Source organism: Podarcis melisellensis (genome assembly GCF_964234715.1).
Source record: "Podarcis melisellensis genome assembly, chromosome: 9".
NCBI lineage: Eukaryota > Metazoa > Chordata > Lepidosauria > Squamata > Lacertidae > Podarcis > Podarcis melisellensis.
Window position 1 is genome coordinate 78,302,082 of NC_138541.1, and position 26,290 is coordinate 78,328,371.

The following is a 26,290-nucleotide window of genomic DNA, read 5'->3' on the forward strand; positions in this document are numbered from 1 at the left end:
GTTGCTTCTCTAGAACACCAAAGGAGGTGTCCAACAAGCACAAGTTGAAAATAAACATATACGTAATTGATCACAATGCCTGTAGGCAGTGCTTTTTTTCCTAAAAAAATGTTTAGGGGTACTCTCATTTTCCTACTGATATTGAAATACTGCCTCTCAGTGAGGCCAAACTTAGATTCATAAAATGTTTAGAGGCATGCATCCCCCCAGAAAAAAGGCACTGCCTGTAGGATTGCAAAAGGGAGACATATTTGGGGCAGGGAATCAGAAGGGCACAGCAACAGGCTCTGGAGACAATGTGTGGGGACACAAGGGGCTGGGGTCACAGAGGAACACCCACACAATGTGCCACAAGGGAAAGGGAACCCTGCAAAAGGATTGAATTGGAAGGAAACAAATTTCTATTTGGGTTTTTCAGGGTTTTTCAATACAGTGGTAAAATGTGTTGCTTCGCATTTCCGAGTTGTGATATACATGAACAGCTTTTGGACCATTGCTATTGATCCAAAACAAATTCTAAGAAAGCTTGGGACAAACGGACATGTGGACAGGCCCTTAGTGTTTGCACATTTCCCCAAAGATTTCTGAGTTTGTGGGTGCTTGGCTTTCCGTGAGAGAGACTCCTGGCTCCTCCACACATAACTACACTTCCCCTGTGGGGAAGAGGAAGTAGCTCTTGAAGGCATTTACACCTGTGCTGCGTAAAGGCTGCATCCTAGCCAAGTTCCTATGCTTAACTGCCCTCCGGCCCCCGCAAACCCCCCCACCATTTTTGCAATTGGCAAAATCCCTTGTGGGCTGATATGCATGGCTAGCTGGTTACAGCGGTACCTCGGGTTAAGAACTTAATTCGTTCCAGAGGTCCGTTCTTAACCTGAAACTGTTCTTAACCTGAAGCACCACTTTAGCTAATGGGGCCTCCTGCTGCCGCCACACCGCCGGAGCACAATTTCTGTTCTCATCCTGAAGCAAAGTTCTTAACCTGAAATACTATTTCTGGTTACAGATAGGTAGCCGTGTTGGAGAAGTGTGCATGCACACGAAAGCTCATACCAAGAACTAACTTAGTTGGTCTTTAAGGTGCTACTGGAAGGAATTTTACTATTTCTGGGTTAGCAGAGTCTGTAACCTGAAGCGTATGTAACCCAAGGTACCACTGTATTTGGGGCATCTAGCATTTTCTGATTGCTTCAGTGCCACTTCCTCTAACTTCTCTGGGTGATAATTTTACATTGGTGGAAGGGCACCCGTGTCATGGCACTAAGCAGAAGTTGGATTGTGCACACAAATCTCTTTCCTCGGGGGTGGGGTTAAACTGTGAGATCACCAGACTCTCTAGCTCACTATTGATCTCTATGTAGATCAGGGATGAGGAACCTTTGGCCCACCAGATGTCACTTGACTGACAACATTTGGAGTGTTTACAGCCACAACCTGCAATATGGAACCTGATGGTAGGGTTGAGCACCCATGGGCCTGCATTTCAGACAAAGGATACACTCACTCAGGGACTTTGTACGCTGAGTGGAGTAGAGCTTTCCTAGTAAATTCTTCTAGAAAACAATTGTGCTCACATGATCAAAAGGGTGGAGCACCTGCTTTGCAAGCAAAGGCAATCAGATTATTCTTTGAGTCCTTAGAGAGCCTCTGGCAGTCAGAGTAGGCTGCAATGTGCAAGTCACACCAATGGGCTGACATGTGTACGGATGCACATATAAAAGAAATCTCCTTAGCACCAAAACCTCAACTTTGAGGTTTTGCTTTATTTTAAGGTGACGGGGTGGGTGGGCTATGCAAACTAAAGCTGGAGTGAGTGAGGAACCTGTGGCTCTATGGAGGTTGCTCCCTCCTTTGGCCCTGCTGGCTGATGGGAGTTGGAGTCCAACAACATCTCAAGGGCCACAGGTTTAAAGCAAATGCAGGAAACTAAACAGTAGAAAAAGGAGGAGCTGCACAGTTGGGAGTCAAGAACATCAAATGCCATTTTATACGTATATATCATTTGATGGCTGGAACTGAGGGGTGTTGCGTTCCAACACCCGAGGGCTACAAGCCCCTGCTCTAAATTGTCAAGTACTACAGCAATGGTTCCCAAAGCGGGTGTGGTTGCCCTCTGGGGGGCAGGAGGTGGGATTAACTAGGGGGAGCACCAAGAGGTAAAGAGGCAGCAGGGTGTGGGTCTATTATAGAATTTGTGCAACATTTCCACAGATGGTGGCACCAACCCTGTTAACATAGGTGAGATGCACCTTGGTCTCTAGACCTTCTGCCCTTGGGACTCCGGTTACTGCAGAGTTCAGCAGAGTTCAACACCTTGCCCCTTCTGCACCCAAGTGAGCCTCTTTCTTTTCTTACAAGCCTGCTCTGCTGTCACCAGATTTCCAGCCCTCCCACAGCATTGACAGCTGAAGTCCCAAGGAAAGGCCTGAGGGGGGCTATCGGAGTCTAGCTCTCAGCTGCCAAGGATGAAGCAAGCCGGTGGGAGTTATTATGAGACAGTTGAAGGGGAACCAGAGGAAGTTTTTGCCAGGAAGGAACTCCCTGTGGAAGGTGTAGGCGGATGGCCATGGCAAATGAATCTGTGCCGGAGGCCAAGACAGACAAAAGGCAGAGGTCTATTTTGGGAGCAACCAGGCTCTGAGGGCAGACAGTAGCAAGCGGATGCCACTCAGCTGCCCCCTCAAAGAACTGCAGCCACTCTGGACATCTGTTGCTTCTATAAGGTCAACACAGGCATAACTCCTCCCCACACTGCCCTGACTTTTTCCAGTTCCAAACCCAGAAATGGGCCTGAAATGGAGCTGGATTTGCAGGTGGCACCTGTTGGAATTGATCATTTGGAATGCTAGGGCTGGCTTAGATAGTCACACCCATCACTTGATCCCCTGCCATTTGATTTACCCCTGTGTTGCAGCCAGATGCATGAACTATATCGTAATAAGAGCCTGCTGGATCAGGCCAAGGGCCCATCTAGTCCAGCCTCCTGTTCTCACCATGGCCAACACATGCCTGTGTGAAACCAGCAAGCAGGATTTGAGCCCAAGAGCGCTCTCTCCTCCTGTGGTCTTCAGCAACAGGGATTCAGAAGCATTTCTGTGGAGGCAGAGCCACCATGACTAGAAGTCGCCCATAGCCCTCTGCTCCGCCATGAATCTGTCTAATCCTCTTTCGAAGCCATCCAAGTTGGTGGCCATCTCTGCCTCCTGTGGGAGGGAGTTCCGCAGTTTAACTTCATGCTGCCTGAAGGATTGTCTTTTTTCCTTGTGTTCTATAACATATAAACCAACAATGAATAACAAAAGAGAAAGTTATCCCAACAGACAGGCATTGGAGGTGGCTCTGAATCTGGAACTGCAAAGCTCCATGCCGACTTCCGTTGCAAGATGGGAACGTGCTCGGGAGGATGGACTGGCATAGGATGTTTGAGGCCACATGTGGGGAATATTAGTTTCAGCCTGAAGTCTGCATTTGCTCATGGACAACTTTCCAGAGTCCACATGCAGCCATTGCGTAGAGGCCAAGGCAACGGTGGGCAGAGCCACTGGAAGATGCGACTCTTACCTTTGTACAGGCTATAATCCAGAGGCTGCGGTTTCTACACCTGACAAGTGAGAGCCATTGTCACAGTTCAAGGACACATTCCCGCCAGGGAAGAAGCTTGGGGAGAGTCTGGAGGGCCACACTCACTTCATGTACCTCAGTGCACTTCCTGATGTATGGCTACCTTCAGCTTCTGCTATTTAATACTAACTAATAGCCCAGGGAATAGGAGTATAAAGCCATCACTGGGCTTCCTGCAAAAATATATAAATCCTGCCTTCTCCACCAGTGCAAACACAAGATAGATCTCAGCCATGAGATTTGTTTCACTTGATGCCAAGGACATCCTTGACAGAGGTCTCTGTGAATTCTCTAGGTTTCTTTTGCCCCCCCCCCTCTCTCTCTCTAAAACAAAAACAAAAACAAAAAAAATGCGCTACCGTTTCACTTCCAACTCTGCTGCTGCTTTTATGAATGGGGACAGAGCAAGAGTAACAGCCTTGTATCCCTTAGTATCCTTTTGGAGCTGGCTTAGTCATTCATAGCTAGCAGGGTGCTCACTGGCATCCAGATACTGCAGATCTGAAATGTAAATAGATGCCAAGCGGGCAATGCTCTAATGGAGGAGAATGGACAGAAAGGCCCTTGGTGTTTTCATTTTCTTGAAAAAGAACTCTGCTCTCCATAGGAAAAGGGCACCTGGTTCAATTAACTCAGTGAACAGGCCTACCTGGCATTGACAAACAGAGTCGAGCTGATAAAGAGAGGCTGCTGGATGTACAGCTGAGAATGCAGGAGTTCCATTTATCACAAGCCGCAGCAGCTTCAGTGTGAGAGAGACTTTTGCCCCTGCCCCTGCAGCAGCAGAGTGGCATTGCTCACTTTCTTGAGCATCCAAGATGCAATGTAATGATACAGTAATCCTGTACTCACTTACCTGGAAGTAGGTCCACTGAAATCCATAGTGGCTTGCATTTGAGTAGACATATATAGCAGGGATAGGGAATTTTTTTCTGACCAAAGGCCACATTCCTTTTGGCCAGCTTTGGGGTTGGGGCTGTCACATGCCAGCAGAGGAAGGGGGAGAGCAATGCACACGTGAGAAGGACCATCTATGCACTCACATCCATGCACATGCACCACCACCACCACCCCGCTCATATTCACCCACACAATTGTTCCACACAATATGAACATATATATTCAAAAGGCTTCATCTGTAAAGCTGCAGTCTTAAGCACACTTAGCTGTATGTCCATTTAACTTGGTAAAGCTGACTTCTGAACAGCCATACCCAGGATTGCAAGGTAACCTACAGCAGCCCTAGCTCAGTGGCTGAGCATCTGCTTTGCATGCAGAAGGTCCTGGGTTCAATCCCCAGTGTCTCCAGGCAGAGAAAGGAATGCCCCATCGTCTGAAAACTGGGAGGGTCACTGCCAGTCAGTATGGACTGTTGGGTTAGACGGTCTGATTCGATATAAAGCCACTTACTATGCTTATCTGAAGGGAGCTTAAGAAGCTGCCTAATACAGGCATAGGCAAACTTGGCCCTTCAGATGTTTTGAAACTACAGCTTCCATCATCCCCGACCACTGGTCCTGTTAGCTAGGGATAATGGTAGTTGTAGTCCCAAAACATCTGGAGGGCCGAGTTTGCCTGTGCCTGGCTTAATACAAGGTCAACTTGGGGGTTCCTTCTAGCCATGACTGTCTACTCTGACTGGCAGCAGTTCCCTAGGGGGCAGGAAGAGAGAGTTGCTCCTTTTACTGCTACCTAATCTTACCTGAGACCTGCGGGTACAGGGCAGTATGCAAATTTAATTAATTAATTACTGGTAATTTATAATATTAACAACCAGAAATGCTGGAGGACTGAACCTGGGAACTTCTGCATGCCAGGGGTGCCAACTTGAATAAAATATGGGGGGGGGTAAGCCCCGCCCCACATAATTGATCACAGGATGTGACACACACACACCATTTGAATGGCAATGTACATCAATTTTGGGGGAGCCCAGCCACCGCAAATATTTTATGGGGGGGGATGGGACAAATGGACCTTGCTCCCCAGGCCTTGGCTAAGCCAAATAGTTTATACTGAGCCACTAGAGCAATTCTATTCTGGGAGGGTTTCTTCAAGAATGGAGAAGGAACCATTCTGCACAAGACGCAGAGTAAAGCAGCGGAGCTCTAGGCAAGCTGCCAATGGGGTGTGCCATAGATCTGAATGCTCTCAACACCTCAGAGAAAGTTTTCTGTATACAAGAGACAAGCACAGCAGGGACTAATGCCAATGGGTCTCTTTTCCTTATGTGCTTATCTAGCATGGGGAGAGGAATCTGTGACCCTCCATGTGTTCTTGAACTCAGACTCCCATCATCCCTCACCATTGGACATGCTGACTGGGACTGATGGCAGCTAGACTCCAAGAATAGCTGGAGGGCCACAGATTCTCAAACCCTGAGCAGGGATTAAAAAACAACAACCCAACAAACTTGGGCGAGCATTTAAAAATGGGATGTCCCCACCTGCAGTCAGAGGTAGCACTGCCTGAAATGTTACCACTTTGATTGACCACTCACCTTGCATAGTGCATAGACAGAAAGGTATAAGAGCAGCACCGGAAGCGGTGCCTTTGCTATTCAAGGTGCAGGAGCACCCAAGGTCAATCAGAGCCAATCCTAGAGAAGCATTAAAAATAAAGCAAGCAAGAGCCAGAAACGAAAGTGGACAGATCAAGAAGTCAAGATTTTGCATTCCAACTATCTATAGGAAATAGTTTTTTATTATTATTTCAAGTTTTCATAAAAATCCATAATTATTGAAATCAAAGTTACAGAGGAAGTTCGTAACTTTCTTTTTTAAATCAATTGTTGTTTTGAATTCTTGCTGAATTTCCTGTCATTGTTAGGATCGACACTGGAGTCTGTCAGAATGGGTCCTACAAACATGGGAAGTTCTGGAGACGTCAGCAGAACACCTCCCCCCCAAGAGGTCAAGGGGGAAGTGATGCAGGATTGTGGGCCACAGAAGGAGGGTGGGGAGCTGGGTGGAGAGAAGAGAGGTTTGCATGTTTCTTGAACTGGATCTCTTTATTATTAAATCTTTTTTATTAAAAAAAACTCACACACACGGGCCTCTCATTACTGAGTTCCAGCCATTGCTCTCTCTCCCTTCCTCAGATCATTTTCATGTTGAACTTGCGTGGCGCATCTGCGGCAGAGCTGATGCCGGCATCGGATTTGCGCGGGACATACTCTATTTCGATGTTGTGCTTGGTGTTGCCTTTGCCCCGGCTCCAAAGGAAGAGGAGCACCAGGCAGAAGAGGACAACCCCCAGGAAGGAGATGAAGCCCATCGTGGTGGCAATGATGAGGGTCTTGATGTCAAAGGGGAAAGGCACCGTGGCTCGCGTGCTGTTGGCGTCGCTCTCGTTGGGCTGGTTGGAGATGAAAGCAAAGGTCTTGTTGGGCTGGTGGGGCCAGTCGGGGGAGTAGCTGCGGACGTGCAGGTGGGCCAGCATGGTGTCATTGCCGCCAGCATTGCTGGCGATGCATAGGTAGGTGCCGTTGTCTTGGATCTGGGCATAGCGCACCTCAAGAGTGCCATCAGGGAAGACGGTGAGCCGCCCATTGGTTTTGGTAGAGATGAGGTGCTTCCTTGGCGAGAGCCACATGATGGTCGGAGGTGGGTCTCCATCCGCACGGCAGATGAACTGGACCGTGTGGCCCTCATCCACAAAGATCTGCTGGGGCTTGCGGTCCCTTATCCGGGACCGGCGGCAGATGAAGTAGTTGGGCAGGAGTGCCTCAGAGAAGTCCTTGAACTCTTTGCCTTGGACAAATTCAGGGGTTGCGCAGGTGGGTTGACGCTTGTTGAAATTGAGCCTCCAACGGCGGCGGAAAATCCAGAGAAGCCGGCAGTCACAAGCCAGAGGGTTGTTGTCTATGATGAGAGTCTCCAGATTCCCCACAGAGTGGAAGGCTGACTCTTCCAAGGTGCTCAGGAGGTTCCCTGAAACATTCAAAATGCGCAAGTAGTTCAGGCCCCGGAAAGCGTACGGTTCCACCATGGTGAGCTGGCCACCAACCAGCTGTATCTCCTGAAGCCTGAGTAGATCGTGAAGCATGGAGCCTTCGATGGTGATGATGGGATTGTAGGACAGGTTCAGGAACCTGAGATAAACCAAGTGCCTCAAGGAGACGTAAGGGATGGAAGTCAGGTTGCAGTGGGTGATGGACAAGGATGTCAAGTTAAGCCCGTAGAGGCAGTTGGATGTCATGGTATCTAAGTAGGGCCAGTGTGAAATCTCCAGAACCTTGAGTCTGTAGAGCCTCTTAAATGAGTAATCCCTGATGGCGTTGATGTTCAGGTGGCGCAACCGCAGCACAATCAAACCGTGCAAGTGAGAGAGAGCTTCTGTGGGGATGGACGTCAGGTTGCATTTTTCCAAAGTCAGCTGCTCTAAGCTGTTGAGGCCGCTGAAGGCCCGGTGGGAGATGTAGACCAGGTCATTGTCCCCAACCTCCAAAGACTTCAGATTGTACAAGTCCTGGAACATATAATCCAGGAGGATCACAATTTTGTTCTCGCTAATGTCCAACTTGGTGAGATTGCTGAGTCCAGTGAACACCCCGAGTGGGATGAGTTTGAGCCTGTTGCTCCTGAGACCCAGAGTCCTGAGGTTGAAAAGGTTATTGAAAGCCCCCGGCTCAATGGCACTGATAATGTTCTCGTTTAACTCCAGCTCCTCCAAGTGAGGGAAATTGGCAAATTCATCCTGGTTGAGAGTCTTGATGCGGTTCTTACCCAGGTCCAAGAGCTTTGTCTCCGTGGGGATGCCCTCAGGGACAGCCAGGAACCGCTTCCGGTGGCACAGCACCGAGCGCTCCTGGGCAGAACAGTCACAGCGGGGTGGGCAACCTGTGGCAGAGCCTGAGAGGATGGATCCCAGCATCAAGATGAGAATGGGCTGCCAGCAGGCCAGGATTGGGCTATACATGCTCAACTCGCCCACCACCATCCTATCTTTCACCTGCAGGCAAGAGAAACAAGAGGAGGTGTCAGAAACAGAATGGACATGAACTCACCAGGTGACATGATACTGTTGATATCTACAGAAAACCTGAGAGAGTTGATGGGGAGGCAATGTTTTAAAAACTCACAAGTCCCTGCAGACTGCTAGCAGAGGAGCTAGCTATGCACTGAACTTGATGGCACATGCAAACAGGCTACACAAAGACACCTCTGCATGCTGCAGGCCTGGACAATGTGCTTTCCCCCTGCAATTGATTCTTAGGCATGTTCTTGGAAGTATTTGGGGGCAATATCTCTAATAGGCCATTTGTGGTGTGGAAAAATATCTTAGCACATTTTGGGGGAAGTGGGGTTTGGGGCCTGAGATCAGTAAGCCTTACGTGGGCTTGACTTCCCCCTACTCCAAACTACATCAGAAGCAGGTGGAGACTTGACCAATGTCCTCCTGAGGTTCCGTGGCAAGGATCAAACCATCCAATCCCAAACCTCATTTGTGAAGCACCAGCATCTTTTAGGCTGTGGAACTAAGGAGGGAGGCAGGGAATCTGCCAGTGCAATTAAGGTTTAGCTGCATGACCATGAGGGGAAAGAAGAGTGCTTGAAAGCTGCTGTTAATATCCTTTGCCAGATCAAGGTGATCCTGTGAAACTCATTGGAATGCAAAACCAATGGCAGCAAGGAGGTCGTTTGCTCTCCGCCACCCCTGTCTCCTTCCCAAAACTCCCCCAAAGCTGCAGCCCACAAGCCTGGCAATTAGGATTGGGTAATATATGGATATATCTTCCAAAACTGGTTTGAAGTTCACTTTGTGATAATTGTTTCATAATATAACTCACCAGCTAAACACTGCAAACCTCACAATATCACCTACTAAACATTGCAATCTACCACAATGTCTGAAATAACGATGGGACTATACAGAGGCAAACAGGACAATGTCCAGGCAACTACTTAGGGGTCTAAAACGGATATATGACAATATTATCACAAACTCAGTTTCATCAGCAGGCAAGCCAAAATGCACCCAAATGAGACTTTCGGTTTAGGGCTTGGCTGCCAAATGGTGGTATTCAGGACAATCCAAAGTACAGTGAGAAGTCATAGTGAATACAAATAATCTGGGACTGCCAGGCTGCCACAAGCAGCAGAAGCTTGGTGGCGGCAGAATCAACAACCGGGGGAGGGGGGAGCAGTGGCAGCTTGCGAGGCCTTGTTGTGGTGGCAGCAGTAGCGGCAGCCTGCAAGGTCTTGTGACAGTGGCAAAAGCGGTGACAGCCTGGAAGATCTTTTCATAGCGGTGACCATTGTGGTGGCCTGCGAGACCATGCGGTGGCAGCAGAAGGTGCTGGCAGAAGCAGAAGCGGCCTGCGAGGCCTTGGTGAGGCAGGCTGCCAGAGCTTCTGTCACCGCCTCCCACTATCACCAGGAGGACTTGCAGGCCGCTGCCACTACTATCGCCACAATCTGCTGTCGCCACCGGAAGGCCTCTCAGGATGCCACTACTGCCGTCACCTCTTGTCACTGCCGTGAGTCACCACGGGCCCCTGCAGCAGTAGCCACGGCATTGTCCTGTTTGCCTCTGCATAGTTCCTCCCTTATCGCAATGTTGAAAACCAGTTATTGCCCAGCCCTACCGGCAAGTGCTGAGGGACTGCTTTGCAGTCTACTCATATATTAGGATAACAGGCTCCACTAATGAAATCCACACTACAGAACTGAGATGCGTATGAATGATGGCAGCTCCTACCTTGGCAGGCAAGAGGAGTTGTGGGCCGTCATCCAAATGGATGACACACACAACCTTCTCCCCTTTCCCCCTGAAGCCATTCTTCAACTGCCTTGGAGAAGTTAAGAGCCAATGGACACCTTTAACACAAAAATGTGGTGGACCAAGCATCCACCAGATGTTCCTCCCATCCTCCATGACCACTGGCCATGCTAGTTGGGGTTGTTGGGAGTTGGAGACCAATAGCATCTGGACTCCAGCTCCAGTCACTCTGGGCGGCTTCCAACACATACAAAAACATAATAAAACACCAAGCATTAATAATAACAATCTGATCTGCAATAACAGGCTTCCCCAACCTTGGCCCTCCAGATGTTTAAGACTACAATTCCCATCATCCCTGACCACTGGTCCTGCTAGCTAGGGATCATGGGAGTTGTAGGCCAAAAACATCTGGAGGGCCAAGGTTGAGGAAGCCTGTGCTAAGACTTCCAGATGGTGCCATGCTGCACTCCATGAGCTGTGGTCATTGCTCTGAATGCTCCACAATGTTAATAACATCAAAATGCCAACCCTGTCCACCCCCCATTCAATCTGGATTTGCCATTTCTGAGAAAAGTCCAGTAAGTAACAAAACAAAACAAAACACTATGCCCAATTATCCAATTGTGTTAGCAACAGTCCATTGGCAAATTAAGTGCCTGTCCAGAAGCACACAGGGATCATTTGCTGAAGTGGATTCCATCAGCCCCAGGCAATAGCCAGGGATGGTGGCAGTTTGAGTCCAACTACCCCTGGAGGTCTTGGCATCCTCATGCCCTCCATACTGCAAAGTAAGGTGGGAGGGTGGCAGTGCTGGAGCTTGAGAGGTCTAGGAGTGGAGCTGCCATAAGGAGGGACATTCAGCCCTTCCCCTCCATGGACTTTGTTCCTCCTTCAGAGGAGGGGAAGAGTGAAATCATTCTCCCCAATCACAGTCACGAGGGGCGGGGTTTGCACTCCTGGAAATCCTATCAGCTCTGAGGGCAGCTGTTTCTTACCTGTTCTTTGGTTTGCTGCATTGGCTAAATAAAGCAAGTTCCACTTATATCTTGGAATATATTGATCAATTGCCCCATATTCTGGATTGTGCAGTTTCAGACTGAATGGCTGGTGGGGCTCTTCTGAACATCCCTTTTATTTGTTAACAGCCCTGAAATTACCAGAGGCGCAGAATGCTGCTCATAAACTCTCCAGGAAGCAAGTTAGAATTGTGTGCTGCATCAGGAATTTATTGGCAGAAGTGAAGCAGCAGGACTGCAAATTAAGAGACAGGCCCCTGAGGTCAGTAAGGCTGTGGATATTGCATCTGGGGAGGACAAGCATTTAAGGGGCCCACTCCTTTGCAGCCAAGATGGCTTGTCTGGGCTTTCTCATTCTGCTCCCGTTTGATAGGAGTTCTGCATTCAAATGGTATTTTACAGATTCAAGCTCAATCTCACGGGAAATGAGCAGCTTTATCAGCTTAAAATAGGATGTAGATCTTTTCCTTCCGAGAAAGAGAGAGAAGACATTCTCAATTCTAAGAAGTAAGCAGTTTGACAAATGCAATGACTTGAGGGATTTTTGCTAGAAGTGTTCTGCATTATGTTTCCAAAGCTAATGTTCAAGGATACCTTAATTTTAAATTATGAAATGTTGTTGTACTGTGGATCACTCTTCTGGCTTCCTTGCTGTTACTAGGCTAGAGTACAAACACACAAACAACCTGCTGGGTCAGGGCAGTGGTCCCTTTAGTCCAGCACCCTCTTCTCATAGGGGCTGAACAGATTTCTGTGGGAAACCTGCAAGCAGGACTCGAGCACAAGAGCCCTCTCCCCTCCTGTGGTTTCCAGCAAGCTATATTCAGGACTCGATGGCCCTTGTGGTCTCTTCCAACTCTATGATTCTATGATTCCAAGAGCAGAGCCACCCTGGCTACTAGCCATCAAGAGTCCTTTCCTCCATGCATTTGTTTAATAGTAATGCACATGCTAAACTCAGCTTCCTGGAGTCACCAATTTCGCACATGCTACTCATGCGCTGCTCCCAGAAAGAGGCAAGTCCATTTGAAAGGCAAATGAGCCAGGAGAGAGCTGAGCCACCAAGAATCCCTGCCAAGGGACGGCACTGCATCTGATACATAAAGTTATTTGGGAGAAGTTATGGCTCTGTCAAAGCGGCCTTTCCTTCCCCGCCATAAACAAGCCCACTGCCTTGCCAGAGGGATGCTGAAACCTCCTGTCACATTGCTTCTGGTGCCTCCATCTTCTTTTCTTTTTTAAATGTTGCCCCAGCTGTTACAAAGGATTGCATCCGTTAATGTCACACATTATGACGCTTCCACTCATCACCTCCACTGGCTGTGTTTATCTCTGTTGTTATGCAGATGCTCAGCGTTTGCTTTGGCTAATGCTATTTACAGCTGCTTCTGAATATATGCCACACATTACTGTACTTTCAGTGGTTAGGAGATACATCTTTGCATTACTCCTGTGCATTACTCTCCTCCCCTACCCCAGTACTATTTATGGCTCTTGGATACACCCTAAACATTGTTTCCATAGCTTCTGCTTATAAGTGTCATTTTGCAGAAATGTATGGCCTGCACTTAACTTCCTTTCCCTTCCTTGAAAATTATTCAAACATTTTTGTAAGTTGCAAGGTTGGGAAGTGATGGGTGAACCACAAATCTGTTCGTTTTCCAACCCCCTGCCAAACCCAAGGTCTTGTGAACCAGGGCTGTCCTGGCCAATGCAGACTAAGGAGTTAATTATGGTTTTACTCTGCTGAATTCCTCCTTCACAGGGTCAATCCCAAACTGGATCTTGCTTCTCCATAACTCCCTTGGCAGTGCTCTTTGTGGTCAAGAGCTGAGGAAGTTGCTCTTCCAAGGGACATGCAGAAACCACACACAGTTTGTGTTGCATGCCAGTCTTACAGCAAGAAATTTGGTCAATGCATAAACTTTTACCAAATCCAGAGGTGAATGTCAGAAAATTCTGATGAGTAAATTTGAGAGCCAGCTGGGTGCTTTCCGTAGATGTCCAAATGCCAGGCCAGAATCAGAGGGTGGCAAGGCTAAGCAGGGCTAAGAAAAAGCTTATGTTCAGTGGCAGGCGTGTGGGAATTATATCTTTGTGTTAGTGATGTTGCTGCAATTCATAGAGCTCTCTGGCTTGCTATATTAATTTGCCCAGGCTTAAACGCTGGGCTCTGCTAAGAGTCAAGCCCCATTTCCCCAGAAGGACTCTGGCTCAGAATATTCCACCAGATTCTGAGCATGTGCACTCAGCGCTCAGCAGATCTAGTGGTCAAAGATCTAGATCACTCTTGAGATCAGGGTGGGGGCAGACTTTGATGGTGGTTTTTAAAAATAGAATGCCAGCATCTCCCCAACCCAAGCCGGGTGCAAAAGAAATAAAGAACAAGAATCAAGAAATAAAGAACAAGAAATAGCTCAGTGTTAAAGCATCTGCTTTGTGTGCAAAAGGTCCCAGGTTCCATCCCCTGCATCTTCAGGCAGGGCTGGAAGAGTTCCTTGCCTGAAACCTTAGAGAGCTACTGTCGGTCAGTGTACATTGAAGGAGCTAGATGCACCAAAGATCTGATTCAGTATAAAGCAGCTTCCTATGTTCCTAGGGTGCCTCTGAGCCTAGGAATTTGTTTTCAGTACCAAAACTGAGCTGAGCTTGCAGTCATTGCACACAAAAAGTCTGTGCTTGGGTGTATGTGTGTGTGTGTGTGTGTATATATATATATATATATATATATATATATATATATATACACACACACACACACACACACACACACATACACCCAAGCACAGACTTTTTGTGTGCAATGACTGCAAGCTCAGCTCATATATATATCAGTTTATTACAGTCATAGACCAGCAGTCAGAGAATAGAATATTAAGTGGATAAAAAACAAAACTGATAATTAAAACAGATAAAAAAACTAAAAACAAATTAAAAACATTCAGTAAAACAGACAATTAAAACAATGTACAACAATGAATTTAGACACATTGTGCAACAATAAACTATCCCAGGGAGTTGACTCAGAGTCACCCATGGAACCGGGTTTGGGGATTTTCATACCGGACTCTTTTGAGTTGGGCGATGGTCTGAGTCTACAGATTTGCACACAGAATCTGGTGACCATCCAGGTCTTCTTCTGGTCTTTGCCTAACAGCAAAAGGTCAAATTTTTGTTTTTGCGGGAGGTCGGCGAGCCTCACCAGTAGGGGATCAATGAACTTACTGCGTGCCTCTTCGTAAAAGGGACATTTAAAGAACAAGTGTTCTGGGCTTCCTATCTCTCCCAATGGACATGTGCAAAGTCTCTGGGCATAGGGGACTTTTCTAAAGGCTCCATCCAGGACCAGCGAGGGAAGAGCTGCACTTCTGGCAAGTGTAAAGGCCCTTCCTGCGTTTCTAGATACGAGAAAGGAGAGATATGCTGCCGGTGCGGCTATGTATCTCTCAATTTCTCCAATTTTATAGTCGGGGCACCTTCTGTGCTTGGGTAGTTTTCTCCATTTCAGCATCCTAATAATGTTGTTGTTGCTGCTGCTGCTGCTGAGGCTAAACCACTGGAAGTCTGAAACCTTTGCTGATCTATTGCTGGTTGCTCAGCAGATCTAGCAGGATATCCCAATCCACCTTCTGTGGAAGACACATGCAATGAAGATCTTCCATGTTAGCCTTTACTCTTAAGGAGCTATGTGAACTGCAAAACCAGCTGTTTCACAGGCACAGAAACAGAAATTATTAATACAAACCACATGCTTTTGATTAAAATTTAACAGATGTTCTGAGACCAGGCCATGCTGCTGCAGACTACGTTACCAAGCCAAGGATGAATGTTTTCCAAGACAGCTGGTAAAATCTCAAGACATTTCCAAACTCCCAAGTGAGCAGCATTTGCTCCTGAATCATTCACACATCCCACTTCTTTCTGGCTCATTGAGATCACTGAGGAACTCCAAAATCATGGAACTGCCCAAATATTAACCTCCAACTGGTTAAAATGTGTTTACTGCGCTAGGGATGTAAATATCAAATCATACTTCCTACCACAAAACGAAGTCACTTTTCCCATTGGTCCTCTAAAGACTTGCCATTAAATGTCAACATTCACCACATTTCCAACACTATGACACAATACAGTACAACTCTTCCAGCATTGAAGGGGGTTGGGCTAGATGACACTTGGGATGCCTCCCAACTCCACAATTCTAATTAGCTTTCACCATGTGGTTCTTTTCTTCTCTTATAGATTACTGTACTGGAAAGTTTTAAAGACATTTACAACAGAAGTATCTCCTCCTTTAAGGAATAAAAATATCGCTTTTTCATAAAAGGTCAGAAGACCTCAAACAGTTGCAACACCTGAGCAACAGCTTAGGAACCGCAGGCTTGCTTGGAGGCCTCTCTTTACTGGCTTGGGGTTAGAACACCTGAAAACATGGCAGCTTGCTCAAAACAAAACAAAAAATCCTTCCAGAAGCACCTTAAAGACCAACTAAGTTAGTTCTTGGTAAGAGCTTTCGTGTGCATGCACACTACTTCAGATACAAAAATTCTTCAGATACAAAAATTCCTGGAAGGAATTTTTTTTGTTTTGACTATGGCAGACCAACACGGCTACCTATCTGTAAATGGCAGCTTGCTGTTAAGCTGTGCTTTATCTAGACACCTCAGCATGCTTTGGCAGGGGAGAACTTGCGCACACCTAGGGGGTGGTCGAGATGTGGTTTTATCACTTCACTTCAGCATTCTTCAGCAGGGTAGGACTCTGGTATGCCTAAGAGGATGGCAGGAAGTGGCTCTATCACTTGAGTAAATGTGTGAAAGCATAGGAACACACTTCCTTATTTAGGTAAATGTAATTAAGAGTGATGGTCCCTGGATTTAGCGGAATGGGAGATGTCAACAGGGGAGGAGAGTTTAATATTTTAATTAGGTGGTTGTGATAGGCTGTAACCCCTGCACACCCCCGCCAATGGGGGACAGGGGAGGGACCTTTTTCATAGAATCATAGAGTTGGAAGAGACCACAAGGGCCATCGAGTCCAACCCCCTGCCAAGCAGGAAACACCATCAGAGCACTCCTGACATATGGTTGTCAAGCCTCTGCTTAAAGACCTCCAAAGAAGGAGACTCCACCACACTCCTTGGCAGCAAATTCCACTGTCAAACAGCTCTTACTGTCAGGAAGTTCTTCCTAATGTTTAGGTGGAATCTTCTTTCTTGTAGTTTGGATCCATTGCTCCGTGTCCGCTTCTCTGGAGCTGCAGAAAACAACCTTTCTCCCTCCTCTATGTAACATCCTTTTATTTATTTGAACATGGCTATCATATCACGCCTTAACCTCCTCTTCTCCAGGCTAAACATGCACAGCTCCCTTAGTCGTTCCTCATAAGGCATCGTTTCCAGGCCTTTGACCATTTTGGTTGCCCTCCTCTGGACACGTTCCAGTTTGTCAGTGTCCTTCTTGAACTGTGGTGCCCAGAACTGGACACAGTACTCCAGGTGAGGTCTGACCAGAGCAGAATACAGTGGCACTATTACTTCCCTTGATCTACATGCTATACTCCTATTGATGCAGCCCAGAATTGCATTGGCTTTTTTAGCTGCCGCGTCACACTGTTGGCTCATGTCAAGTTTGTGGTCAACCAAGACTCCTAGATCTTTTTCACATGTACTGCTCTCAAGCCAGGTGTCACCCCGCCCCGCCTGCTCTCTGCCCCCCAATGCCGGAGCATGAAGCTCTGCCACTGTTGCCCATGAGATGCAGCTGGGAGAGCCAGAAAACCCTCCAAAGGCATCACCGGCTTTCCTGCAAGCAGCTGAATCAACATCTCACTTGCTTTAATCCTCTCGAGCAACATATGGGGTGCAGCAACCAGCAACCTCTCACCTACTTCTCATCCCAAAGGAGCAAGAGGAAAATCTGTTTCAGTTTAACACCTTCTGTTCTTGTGATATTCACTGGGGACATTTATTTTCCAGATAAGAGGGTATTACTTTGCACAAACCTAATTAAACTTCTTTTGCTTTCGAAAAGGGAAAAGAACAAACAGACACCTTCTTGGAATTAGCCAAGACAAAGAAAAAGATCATCCCAGACAATTAATAAATGTGCCTGTAATTGTGACTACAATCTCTACAGCAGGTAGGACTCTAGCATCTTTAAGGCCTTGTTTTGCCATGGCTGGGAATGGGGAAGAAAGTCAATTCAGATTGCATTTAAAGGTAAAGTTACCTAATTCACACTTTCTGAAACAATATTGGAACAGAAACTTGGCCATTGTTCAAAATTTGCACTTCTCTAAATTTTCATTGCAGTTTTCCAGCCAAGTTGTTTGTTCCAAATGGCTTGCATACAAGGGCGAAGTGTGCATATACAAGCACATATTAGTGCAAGTATCATGCACAAATGCATTACGTCAGGGGAAATTGCTTTGCAAATTTATTTCATAAAATTTATACATTGCTTGAGTTTTTAAAAACTCTCAAAGCAGTTTACACAAAGAATAAAACAATAAAATTATCAATAAAAACAACTGTTTAAAACAAACATTCAAAAAAATTTAAAGAAAATCAGCAATAAACTGACAGCAGATCATCACACACATCCACATTCTACATGTCTGTGTGGGCTTGTTTAAGAAAAAAAATGTTTTTAGCAGGCTTCAGAAAGAGTACAGTGAAGGAGCCTGCCTGAACTCAATAGGCAGGGAGTTCCAAAGTGTGTCAAGGGAAATTGCATGCAAAAATATATACAGTGGTACCTCTGGTTATGTACTTAATTAGTTCTGGAGGTCTGTTCTTAACCTGAAACTGTTCTTAACCTGAAGCACCATTTTAGCTAATGGGGCCTCCCACTGCCATGCGATTTCTGTTCTCATCCAGAAGCAAGGTTCTTTTTTTAAAAATAATAATAATAATTTTTATTGAATGATTTTATGTTACAAAAAAAATTACAACCATACTACCACTAAAGATGATTGAGAAATAAAAATTACATACATCAATATTTAGTTTGTTATTTGTTATCTACCATCTTATTTCCTCCCAACATTCCATACAAAAACACACATATGTACACACACACACACACACACACACACACACACGTGATAATAGTGAAAGTACATATTTTTCCCCTTTTATCTTAAAAAATCTTTTCTTCAACTTTGACTTCCTGTCAAGTCCCTTTGCATATATTTTATCTTACAATCGAATGTACACAAAACAATAAACCTTTCTATATAAATTTTCCAATACATTCTGATAACATAATAAATCCTTAATTGTTGTCCACCTCCTTTTAGTTCCTATATCACTCGAATGCTAGCACGGAGTCAAAACTATTATAGTCTTTTTGAAGATATCTTCCATACCCATTCCATTTTTCTGCAAATTTTTGCTTTGAGTTTCCTTTGCGTTTGCTAGTCAATTGAGCCGTCTCCACCAATTCCTGCAGTTTGATTTGCCAATCTGTTATTTTTGGAGCCCCGTGATCTTTCCATCCCTTGGCCACAAGTATTCGAGCTGCTGTGGTTGCACACAAGAATACCTCTCTTAGATTTTTGGGGGGGGATCTCTTTATCTAAAATACTTAATAGAAATGCCTCCAGTTTTTTAGTAAAAGTTATCCCCACCATCTTTTTTAATTCATCATATATTCCCCCCCCCAATCGTAATCTTTTCACACGTCCACCACACGTCACCATTATTTCCTCCACATCTCCAACAAGCATTCACCAAATTCTTATACATTCTTGATAACCTGGAAGGGGTAAGTTAGGTGAAGCAAAGTTCTTAACCCGAGGTACTATTTCTGGGTTAGCGGAGTCTGTAACCTGAAGTGTATGTAACCCAAGGTACCACTGTATGGAGAAATCCACAATAAAAGGAAGGATTTCCATGAGGACTAAAAAAAATTAAAATTGGCAAACTGATGCTGAAATGGAGAGGCCTGAATGTAAAACTGTAAAAACAAGAAGGCAAACTTGACATAGCCATTTCCGACCCTGGGGAGGAGAGGGGGTTGCGGTCTAGCCCCTCCCCCCCCAAGCGCGGGGGCTGGCCTTGGCCCCCGCGAGAATTGGGGGAATCCCTGGGCGTGCTCGCGACCCTGCCCGCCTATCGGCGGGCGGGGGGGAGGCGTGGCCTAACGTATTTTAGGCCGGGCACGCCCAGGGTCCGTCCTCTTCACTCCCGACCAGCTGAGAGGTTTTCCCATCCCACCCACCCTTAGATACTTAGGCAGCCGTAGGTCTTCATGACCTTGCTATGGACTTCGGTTGGTCGCCGCAAGGGGCCTGGTAGGAATTTTTCCAAGTTGGCGATCTTTCTGCCGTTTGGTTTTTTCGCCTACCTCATAGCAAACGTCACAACTTTCCCTGTATTGGCGGTTAGGCATTGGCTGGGGTTCTATTGTTATGCAAATGGATGGGGGGGAAGGAACGCCATCACCTTCCCCCAAGAAATTGGGTAGTCCGGTAGAGGACTCCGGGGGGCGTTGTCTTGTCCGAAACCTAGCTAGGTAAGGGCCCCCGGCACGCCCCAAGCGGTGACACCCGTGGGACCCTAGTTGGCGTACCTCAACAGGGCCTCCCACGGTTTGTGTTAACCCTTCCCGGTCATCATGCCGGGTAGCGGATAGGAGCCAATGCCTAGGGCCAATACCTTCAATTCTCTAATCAATAAAGTTGTGGCCATTTCATGCCCATTAAACTTAAATATCGTGTCCTGTGTCTTTCTTTCTGGCGGGAGGGGTTTTGACACACAAATCTGCCCCTCCTTGGCCACAGCAGATGTAAAATGCTAACATGCTTGGTGGCACTGCAGCTCAGGCCCCACACTTGCAAAACCTCTGCTATTGTTCTCTCTGTTATTCTCCTTTGGAATTCCAGTCACTGTACTTGTGATCTTGCTGAGAAAGCACCGAGGAAGAAGGCGAGAGGAGCAGAAGCATCACTGGCAAAAGAAAACACAGTCTAAGGGGTCTAATTAGGCTGAGACTGGAGAGGCTACACCTCATTATATCCATGAACATCCTGCCTTATTTGGACGAGTTTGGAAGCTGACAATTCCATGTACATCCTTGTGGTAAAGAGCTGAGCATCAAATGGATATTAGACAAAAGAAGCAGAGAAGCCACTAGACTCCAGCCTCCGCCTCTTGATATTACAAGGCTTGTGTTTTCAGATGATTCATCTGAGGAATGCCAGATTCTCACAAAAATAACACAGCCTTATGAGGAACGGTTGAGAGAGCTGGGCCTGTTTAGCCTGGAACAGAGGAGGCTGGGTAAAGATATGACAGCCACCTTCAAATATCTAAAGGCTGTCACATGGAAGAGGGAAAAAACTTTTTTCTCCTGCTCTGGAGGGTAAAGGACTCAAACCAACGCCTTCAAGTTACAAGACCAAGAGAGGATCCAACAGTCAAGAAAGCGGTTTCTGTATGTACTAGGGAAGTGTGGGGCAGAAGGGACAATGTCAACCTGGGAAGGTAGCTCATTTAGGAGAAGGTAAACGCTGATCCTAAACCTGCACTGCCTTGCAGGACATCACTGGGGAAAGAAAAGACGAAGAAGTAAACCCTAGTCCCTAAGGTGGTTGGATGGCACCTTGTACACCTCCTTCCGGCAACACCTGCAGCCAAGCTGGTGCTAAACTTATTGATCTGCTCTCTTTTGGACCCCCTCAGTGAGTCTGAGAGGGGTCTCTTTTCATCTGGGCAGCCCAGGATCTCAATCCACACTGTCCACACTTGCGCTTCAGGGAGGTCACTTTGGATTCATCCCCATTGTCTCTCAAGACAGAAGGATGTCAACAGCTTTGAGGAGAACTTAGTTGTAGAGAATCCCCTGTGTCTTAGCCCACACGGTTTGATTTAAAACTGCCTGGGCAAAGAAAAATATATCACCTGATGTCATTGTGATGCCAGGTGACTGAGAGGTGGGCAGCCCCACCCAGTTGCCCAAATGGCCTGTTGGGATTGGGTGCCAGAACCAATTCCCCCTCCCTTGGGCTAGACAGAACAATGGTCTGATTCAATGTCCAGTAGTTTCCTATGTGTGCAAAGGACAAACTCTCCCAATAATTACTCCAAGTTTCTCTTTAGACAAAATTTCTGCAGCTACTCTGTTTGTGAGTAGTGTGGTTAGATGATCCTGACTCACATCAGGGGATTAAATTAAGTGGCCTTTTGATCCTTTCTGACCCTGATTTTATAAATCTAATGTCTTTTGTTTCTCCCTCCCCCTGACAATAGCAAACCATCTTTGTTCCATCTTTCCCTTCAATGTGTGAAAGCCTTCTCCCTTCTCAATCTTCATTTCCCAAAGCTCAACATACACATTTCTTCCTGCTTCCCCTGACTTGTCGCCATCCCTTCCAGATGCTTTATTGTCTGTCTTGCTCTTCCCTGATAAGTTCAGCGTCATTAATATATTGGAATATATTTATCCTCATAAAGTATTCGGAAGGGAGGGAAGTGCCATTATCCCTATTTTCTTTTATTACAGTATGCTTCATTTATCTGGAGATGCTCAGAAGCAACATCTAAAAACAACAACACACAACACCATTTGGATAATGAGATGTTTGGATAAACAGGAGCACTATTTACAAAGGACTGCATTTGCAAGAGCTAAACAAACAGTGGTGGATATTTCATAAGGAGCACTGAATGTGGGCAGTGTTCAATGTTCCCACATGACCAAAACACACACACACACACAAAACAACAACAATAACAACCCTGCCCTTAGAAAGCTAGCAGGTCAGGAAGAAGCCTAGGCTAGAACTCTTCTCTCTGACTTGGGTTGGCATGCTTGTCAAGGATGACATCTGGACTGTCTATGGGACCAAATCAGGAAAAGGCCCTGCCCACAGAAAGCTAGCAGGTCAGAAACAAGGCTAGGTTCAAATTCTTCTCCCTGAACTTGGTTAGCACAATGGTCAACTGTCCTGTCAATAATTATGATATCACTTTTAAACAAAAAGGCTTCTAAAGCAGCAAACAGCAAGTGAAGCAGGGTACATTCAAACGGCATAAAGGAAGGGCCACATTCTCTCATGGGCAACTTTGGAAAGGCCAGATCCCCCTGGTGAGCAGGACAGAGGACAAGGGAGCAACAGCTCTGACTCTTTCCTTTGCACTGGAAGCTTCATTCAAGATGTTTCTGCGCAAACCTCTCTCCATCCAGGCAAGCAAGTGGCATTTTCACCATTCGTAGAATTGGAGAATCGTAGAGTTGGAAGGGACCCCTGAGAGTCATCTAGCCCAACCCCCTGCAATGCAGGAATCTCAGGTGGCCAGGCAACCTCTGCTTAAAAGCCCTCCAGAGCAAGAGAAAACAAGCTTGCGTGAAAGCCCTTTAAGAGAAAACAAGCTTGCGTGAAAGCCCTTTAAGGTTACCAGATTTCTTCCAATGAATCTGGGGACACTTTAAATAAATAAACAAATAGTGTGTGTGTGCGCGCACACGCGCACATAAAGTTATTTTAAAAAATTAAGAAGTAATATCTTCTCTTCTGGGATGCAGGTGGCGCTGTGGGTTAAACCACTGTGCCGCTTGGGCTTGCCAATTGGAAGGTTGGTGGTTCAAATCCCCACGACGGGGTGAGCTGGGGGGAGCTGTTGTTTGGTCCCAGCTCCTGCCAACCTAGCAGTTTGAAAGCATGCAGTGCAAGTAGATAAATAGGTACCGCTGCAATGGAGGTACCTCAACAAGAGCAGCCACAACTTAAAAGAACATAAGGCTTCTCTGCTCCATTTATGCCTATTGTGACACAGAAGGTACCCCCCCAAGCCCCATCCCAGCAATCTCTCCCTTTTTATCAAAGGGAAGGGGAGGCAGGCAAGCAAGCAAGCAAGCAAGCAGAGGTAGCCTCTTTTTTATTTTTTAAAGGTTCATTTTAATTTTTTGAAGGTTCATTTTTCAATAAGAAGGGAACAGGAAAGCTGTTTAGGGGGAACCAACATAAACATCCCCAAAATAAACATAAAACATTCCTCCCCTTTTATTTTTTGCTAGTGGGGGTGGGTGCAAGAGAAGAAAAATGAAGCAGCAGCACATAATGATGTATAGGGTTGGGGAACCAAATGTGTGAAAAGACAAAGGGAGAATTGGGAAGAGTTTATGGGTAAGGAGTAAAAAATGGGGAGACAGACAATAACCCAGAGAGAAGGGAGGGAGGGAAGGCAGTCTAATGTAGCTCACAACATGCAGAATGGAGCAAAAGAGGCAAGACAACCCCCCCCCCCCGTAACTTTGAAGCAACAGCCTCTGTCTGGGAGAGCGAAGGGAAGGCTCAAGGCAGCATCCTGCTTTCTGCCAGCTTGGTAGCTCACAAGCAGGCAGAATGCAGCAAAGGGGGCTTTAAAGGCATGAAAAAGTGCTCCTTCTTCCTCATGAGCAAGCACAAGTAGGTGCAGAGATGTCATGCAGGGAGGATTCTTCCCTGCACCTCAGCTCTGCTGGTCCAAAGAGCAGCCTTGTGTCTCGGCTCAAGCAAGCAAGCAGGAGGAGCAGGGCTGTTTGCAGAGCTGACGAAGAGGGAGGTTTCGGCGGAAGAGTTGCAGCAAAGTCCTGCTGCACCTCCGGCTCCCGAGGAGACCCTCTCTGGAGCTGTAGCGGATGATTGCTTCGGGCTATGGGGAGGGTCTGGAAGTCCCCAGGCATATGATTAATCCGGGGACGTTACATTAAATCCAGGGACATTCTGGGGATGGATTTTGTCTGGGGACAGATTGGTAAATCCGGGGGCTGTCCCCGAGAACAGGGGATGTCTGGTAACCATACTTTAGACCCAATCGGGCCAGGCAAAAGCACTGAAGGGAGGTGGGGCATGAGTGACCTGTGCGGCATGGGAAAGGGCATGGCCTGGGGAGAACCCAGGAGGGCCACATGACCCCTGGGCCTGAACTTCCCCACCCCTGTCACAAATCAATCAGCAAGCGAAATAATGCAAGACAGCAACATCACAACATAGGGAGGGCAAGGAAAAAATCTTCCCAAGCCGGTGGACTAATGAGCTCCAGGTGGCATGCAGGATATTGATCCTCCTATTCCCTTTAAGCTGACAGAAAAGAATCCCAGGTCAGCCAGCAAGCATCATGGCTGAATGAGAAGTTGAAGCTGGGTCGCCGGAGTCTGGCACTTTGGTTGCTTCATCAGAGCTAGACAACCTGGTCCTCTCTCGATGCTGTTGGACTCCCAGCTCCCATCCTCCCTGACCACTGACCATGCTTGCTGGGGCTGGTGAGAGTTAGAGGCCAGCAGCATCTCTCCCTGTGCGACATAGAATCATAGAGCTTGAAGGCACCTCGGAAAACTATTCTAATCCTGGGCTCAATGCAAGATACGCAGCACAGATGTAAGTACAGCATCTCCAACAGATAAGCCATCCAGTCGCTTCTTAAATCTCTCCAGCCAAGGAATCAGATGGAGAACATTACCATCCCATTTAAAGAATAGTACACACGAGACTGGAAAAGATATCCCTTGCATTTAACGTGGAATTAACTTTTGTACAAATCACCAGGGCCTTGAATCATGGGGGGAGCATGGGTCTGCTTTGTGAATGCAAGCTGCCTTCCCAGCATACATGTAAGTCACATTTAAAACACCCTCCCAAAGAATCCTGGGAACTGTAGTTTGATAAGGGTGCTGTGAATGGTAGCTCTGTGAGGGGTGCACTACTGGTCCCAGGAATCTTGGGTGTGTGTGCATGTGCTATAATTGTGTGGAGCATCTACAATTACAAAGGCTCTATCTTCACTGTATATTTAAAGCAGGATGCTGCTGCTTTAAACAATCATGGCTTCCCCCAAAGAATCCTGGGGGCTGTAGTTTGTTAAGGGTACTGAGAGATGTTCCAAAGGCCTCCTATTCCCCTCCCAGATATATAATTTTCAGAGTGAGAATTGTAGCTCTGGGAGGAGAATAGGGGTGTCCTCAGGGACGCGGACTTATAAAAAATATTGGGGGGGCCCGGGAAAGCTCATGAATAATAAATAAGCTCATGAATATGCAAATAAAGTGGCGCCTCCTCCTCGTGAGCGAATAGGGGAGAGCGTGCTGCGCCTATTAATCAGCTCCAAAGGAAATTGGGTGGAGCTTTTGCTCGGGAGGGAGGGCAGGAGGCATGCAGCCCGCCCCTCCCTGTGCATTTTGGGCTGGGGGAGGGGCGGCGATGGCGCTCTGCTGGAGGGGTGCCGGAGATTATTGGGGGGGCGGAGCCCCCCCAAACGAATTTTTGAGGGGGCTCGGGCCCCCTCAAGCCCCATGGAGTCGGCGCCTATGGGTGTCCTGCAAGTATCCTTAACAAGACTACAGTCCCTGGGATGCTTTGGGGGACACCATGAGTGTTTAAAGTGGTACGATACTGCTTTAAATTTAAGAAGGACATTGACAATCTGGAAAGTGTGCAGAGGAGGGCAACCAAGATAATCAAGGGTCTGGAAGCCAAGCCTTGTGAGGAACTGTTGAAGGATCTGGGTATGTTCAGCCTGGAAAAGAGGAGGCTGAGAGGAGATACAGTGGTCATCTTCAAATATATGAAGGGCTGTCACATGGAAGATGGAGCAAGTTGGTTTTCTTCTGCTCTGGAGGGCAGAACCTGCACCAATATCTTCAAGTTACAAGAAAGAAGATTCTGACTAAAAACACCAGGAAGACCTTTCTGATAGTCTTCTTCTTCTTTGGTGATCACTTATAGCTGAGTAAGATCTGAGTAAGTCTTCCATAAACATGGTCTTAACAGTGAGTCCATTACTGTGGAGGCCAGTTCTGCACATCCTTTCATAGTGGAGACATAGGTTTTCGGGTGGGAGTTAATCATGGTGTGGGTTTGCCAAGCGTGCCTTCATCTTGGCACGTTTCTCCCTTGCGCCATGACACCTTTAGTAAAGGCTGTTCTCCAACTGGGGCACTCAC

The 26,290-nt window shown here is 46.8% G+C and overlaps 2 protein-coding genes across 6 annotated transcripts in view; one reads left to right on the forward strand and one right to left on the reverse strand.

Moving 5' to 3' along the window:
• Nucleotides 1–6,282: 6,282 nt before the first annotated feature.
• Nucleotides 6,283–26,290, reverse strand: part of LINGO1 (leucine rich repeat and Ig domain containing 1) — a 629,635-nt gene continuing 609,627 nt past the window's right edge. For all 5 annotated transcript variants that reach the window (XM_081925639.1, XM_081925640.1, XM_081925638.1 and 2 more), the window contains one exon: nucleotides 6,283–8,574. In XM_081925639.1, coding sequence (XP_081781765.1) covers nucleotides 6,718–8,562 — 1,845 coding nt within the window. In that variant the 5' untranslated portion in view covers nucleotides 8,563–8,574 and the 3' untranslated portion in view covers nucleotides 6,283–6,717. The remainder of the gene's footprint in view (nucleotides 8,575–26,290) is intronic.
• On the forward strand, nucleotides 9,563–17,853 carry LOC309378016 (uncharacterized protein). Its single transcript, XM_081925812.1, has 3 exons — nucleotides 9,563–10,102; nucleotides 11,493–11,625; nucleotides 17,396–17,853. Exons 1-3 carry the CDS (start codon nucleotides 9,901–9,903, stop codon nucleotides 17,427–17,429), a joined length of 369 nt encoding a protein of 122 aa, XP_081781938.1. The 5' UTR covers nucleotides 9,563–9,900; the 3' UTR covers nucleotides 17,430–17,853.

What these genes read in the sequence shown, in the direction of transcription:
- LOC309378016 (XM_081925812.1), top strand. Translation starts at nt 9,901, where the DNA reads ATGCGGTGGCAGCAGAAGGTGCTGGCAGAAGCAGAAGCGGCCTGCGAG. An exon ending in CGTCACCTCTTGTCACTGCC is followed by an intron (nt 10,103 to 11,492) that starts GTGAGTCACCAC and finishes ATTTGTTAACAG; the next exon opens with CCCTGAAATTACCAGAGGCG. An exon ending in TTAAGAGACAGGCCCCTGAG is followed by an intron (nt 11,626 to 17,395) that starts GTCAGTAAGGCT and finishes GCTTTCGAAAAG; the next exon opens with GGAAAAGAACAAACAGACAC.